Consider the following 4227-nt stretch of genomic DNA (forward strand, 5'->3'; position numbering starts at 1 on the left):
GCATTGCCTATTTGGAAACTTTGCACATCCCTAGTATTATCTACCTTTGTTGATCCTATTTTTACACTGCTTGAGGGGGGGTTGGAATTTTGCAAAAACAACATACCTCTTCTAGTGCTTGAGAGCCCTCCTCAGTCTTCATCTCACAATCTCGAAATGAGTTTTCAAGGGATGGTAGGAACAAGAGATAATGTTTTACCTGGGCTTTGCATAACATTATATATTGCATATTGGAACTAATAACTAGCCGTTGGAATATGTCTGTTGGAACAATTAATCAGCTAGCCGTTGAACAGTCACCTAGATTTGAGAATCAGCAATCATTTAAACTCAAACTTTAGGGCTAAAGGTATCCACTTCAGCTAAAACTAGCAGTAGTACAGATATAGTTATATGTTAACATGTTCAAGTACAAAATTCAAAACATCTTATTGCCTTGTAGAAGATTACAACTGTCCCACGATATATAATATAAACTTAAATACAACTTATATTTCTCTAGCGCCATTCCTGTTGTAAGAAACATAACACACTAATCACCGATGGGCTGGTTACAAGTTGCTCAGTTGTGCTCCTCAGCTTTGCATCGACCATATTTGACTGGACATTTCAAGATGGTTCTGTTGTTTATGCGTCTTGTTCTATTTCTTCCCCTTCTCTTTGTGGTAATTGGTGGTAAAATCTGGATTTCATCCCTGGGCACACTCCGCTTCTCATAATCTAGTATAGGATATAATATTTCATCGTAGCCTTCTTAAACACTTCTACAGACATGAACCAGTCACAATATTGATATACCTATCTTTTCATATAAATGATGACTGCAAAAGCATACACATAAGGAATACGAGTTACGTCCCAAGTACAGCAAGTGCATGTCCTCTTCGCCAAATCAACGTGAGTGGTTCTATGTGATTGCACTTCGAATATATCACCTCTACATTGCTTAATCTCTAAAGTAGATACCTTTTCTATATGTTCTCTAACAATCTCCTCAGCTTTAGGACAAAGATAGCTTGTCCACTTATTAGCCATTATGCGTCTGTTGTTCATGCGAGTTATAATTTGTCTGCGGATATGCTCCACCAGTTGCAAGATACGAGACAATCGAGCATCACGTATCCAGCTGTTAAAGGATTCTTTAACATTAGAGGTTACATGATCATATCTATAAACATCAAGATAATAAAAAGTATGGTCAGCACCAAATATATATTAAGATTAACACGTAGCCGCAAAACTTAACCTTTAGTAGGGTTAACATAACCACATGAAAGTTAACATATATTGGTAAACGCTAACATATATCAGCGATAGTTAACCTACAGAAGGGAATATTCACATACAAGCTAGATAGTTAATATATATCAGCGATAGTTAACCTACAAAAGGGAAAAATCACTCAGAATGATTGAGTGCAGTATCTAATGCCAGGAAAGAATGCATTTGCCCAATGCTCTGGCGAGTAGTTAATTGCAATCTCATATGTAGCTGGAGACATCTCATATATATCCTTCATGTAGTCATTCCATTCCGCAACAATGTATCTATAGCAAGCTGATTGGAGCAAATTCCCAAAAACTTGTGTGTCCTTTGCCTTCATCCCCAAAGCCTTTAGCTTTGATCTAAAATTTTCAACCAGATGCAGAACACATCTTGAGTAAATTGCTTAAGGGAAATATTCTCTCACCGCTTCTCGAATCCCCTTGTCAGCATCAGAAATAATAACCAATTGATGTGGAGGGTTGTATGGGTCTGGCCTTTCATACAGCATGGACCACAGGCCTTGAAGGAACCATCTCCAATTATCAACATTCTCCTGGTCACATATGCAATATGCAAGTGAAAATATCCCTTGGTCTCTATCATATTCTATGGAGCTCAGGAGCATACCTTTGTACCTGTCTTTCAAAAAGGTCCTATAAAAAAATAATAGAGGTCTACACCCATTTAAGAAACCAACGATACAATCAGCATAACATATAAACAGTCTTCTGAACTTTCCTTCATTCTGGTTAATACAAATGTAGCTTCCTGGATTCGTTTCCTTCACCTTTTGCTCATACCTGTATTACAATGAGACCACATTTCAAATTCATATAATACAATGGAACATAAGGGAAATATATAAACAGATAACTGTAAAATTTACCATCTTAATTGATCGTAAGCCTCATAACTATCACCGTACATAGCCTTTTGCGCTCTTTCTTTGCCCCACCATATCTTACTATATTCAAGTCTCAATCCATATCGAGTGAGGAAGTCCTTTTGCACATCTTTTGGGTGGATTTCAGGTTGAACCTTTAAGACAGGTCACAATTGGGTTGCTATGAATCTGCGAGATGCTCGTGATTGGCCTAACAAGTTAGTATGTTGTCCGCAATTGTATTCATTCACAAACCTTTTGATTTTAACTCTTTTTTCATTTTTAACAGGAGATGCAAACATCATCCAAGGGCATCCATATGTCTCCTTATATCGACAAATAACTCGGATACGTTTAGATTCATTCTTTACAAATTCATAGTCAAACTTTTTTGTCATAGAATAGTATTGCAAAGCTAGTCTCAAATCATTTACAGTTTCAAATTGTTGGCCCTTTTCAGTTAATGATGTGTGCCATTATTCAGGAATGCTCAAAGTGTTATTGAGAATATCATCAGCTCTCATTACAATCACACCAGACGGGCAATAATTTTGGATTCTCTCTGAATTGGAAGCAGTTCCTCGAGGAGGAGGATGACAATATTCTTCATTCAAAGAGACATCATTGTACACAAATTAATAAACCAGTGAGATATCCTGTACATTATAATATAACATTGTCTTCTGATATTTTAAATTAACCATTTTCTATATAAATTAAAAAAGAGCAGTGGAAATTAACAGACAATGTATACTGATATTTTAAATTAACCATTTTCTATATAAATTAAAAAAGAGCAGTGGAAATTAACAGACAATGTATAGTTAACTCGTTACGACGAAAGTTAACATGATAATTAAAAAAGAGCAGTGGAAATTAACAGACAATGTATAGTTAACTCGTTACGACGAAAGTTAACATGATCACACAAAAGTTAACATATTCACGTGAAAGATAACATATCTCGTCAAAACTTAACATGAAAGATGAAGAGTTAAACTATAACCATCAAATATGACAACTATGTTTTTCGACTGCGCATCAAAACCTAAAATAACATTTTTTACATCACACAACCCCAGTTTTTACCAGAGTTCATTGTTTACATATAAATCAATAATAACTTTATGCTTTCTTTAAGAAGTAGGACACTCCATGTTATCAAAAACTTGCATTTGAATCTCCGTACAACCAGTGTAAATATTGTGATCCTACATGCACTTCAAAGAGGAAGAATATAGCATTAACGCCCAAGGACATCATGCACATTAAGTATTTGGTGTCCGTTGGGGGTTGTTGACAGTTATGTGGACAATTATGAGGTGAAATTGATAGGATTTAAAGTGCATAAGGGGTTTTGGAAAGATGAAAGGAAAAAACACTTAAATTGTTCCAACAAAACCTTAAAACGTGAAATGGCTATGCTCACATCACACAAAGCCCAATGTTATAAAGAGTTTATTAATTACTTACATTTCACTAATAACTTTCTGTTTTTTAGAACTGGAACACTCTATATTAACAACAGTTTGCATGTGAATCTTCGTACAACTAACATTTTGATTGTACTCCAACATGCACTTCAAGTCATCTTCATTATCAACTAAAAAACTCAGGTTGGGGTGCCTCTCAGATTTATATATCAAGGATAAAGCTTCTTCAGGTACATTCGGTCTTTCAGCCACATCAAATTTCAGTTCATAAAACCTCGTTGTCGAGCATCGCTTCAAGAATATGGCCTTCTCGCCTAAAGACATTATACAAATCAAGTCGTTGGTGGCCATTGGGGATGGTTGAGAGTTATGGAGACAGTTATAAGGGGTAATTGAGGGGATTTAAAGCTCATAAGGGTTGTTAAAAGTTGAAGGGAAAAAACTCTAACTTCATGAATGGGAGAGTGAGAGTTAAAATTAGACAATTTATTACCCATGATGGAGAAGCGGAGCAGTAATGGAGGGAACCCACCTTTTCCCCCCCGCTTTTCACCGTCTCCTCACCTTAACTACGATGAGAGAGATTAGAGATCAATTAATACCTTGTAGCTGATTTTCTGTGAGAGAGAAGACGACATTTACAGG

The 4227-nt window shown here is 36.0% G+C and overlaps 1 protein-coding gene across 1 annotated transcript; it reads right to left on the reverse strand.

Moving 5' to 3' along the window:
* Window positions 1403-3933, reverse strand: LOC109823211. Its single transcript, XM_020389496.1, has 5 exons — window positions 3706-3933; window positions 2153-2304; window positions 1989-2066; window positions 1770-1901; window positions 1403-1625 (listed from the first exon to the last, which is right to left on the reverse strand). Exons 1-5 carry the CDS (start codon window positions 3931-3933, stop codon window positions 1403-1405), a joined length of 813 nt encoding a protein of 270 aa, XP_020245085.1.

The sequence above is a fragment of the Asparagus officinalis genome, chromosome 9 (assembly GCF_001876935.1).
Source record: "Asparagus officinalis chromosome 9, Aspof.V1, whole genome shotgun sequence".
In the NCBI taxonomy this organism is placed as follows: Eukaryota; Viridiplantae; Streptophyta; class Magnoliopsida; order Asparagales; family Asparagaceae; genus Asparagus; species Asparagus officinalis.

What these genes read in the sequence shown, in the direction of transcription:
- LOC109823211 (XM_020389496.1), bottom strand. Translation starts at nt 3,933, where the DNA reads ATGGCCACCAACGACTTGATTTGTATAATGTCTTTAGGCGAGAAGGCC. An exon ending in GCTTACGATCAATTAAGATG is followed by an intron (nt 2,067 to 2,152) that starts GTAAATTTTACA and finishes ATTGTAATACAG; the next exon opens with GTATGAGCAAAAGGTGAAGG. An exon ending in CAAGGCCTGTGGTCCATGCT is followed by an intron (nt 1,626 to 1,769) that starts GTATGAAAGGCC and finishes TGAAAATTTTAG; the next exon opens with ATCAAAGCTAAAGGCTTTGG.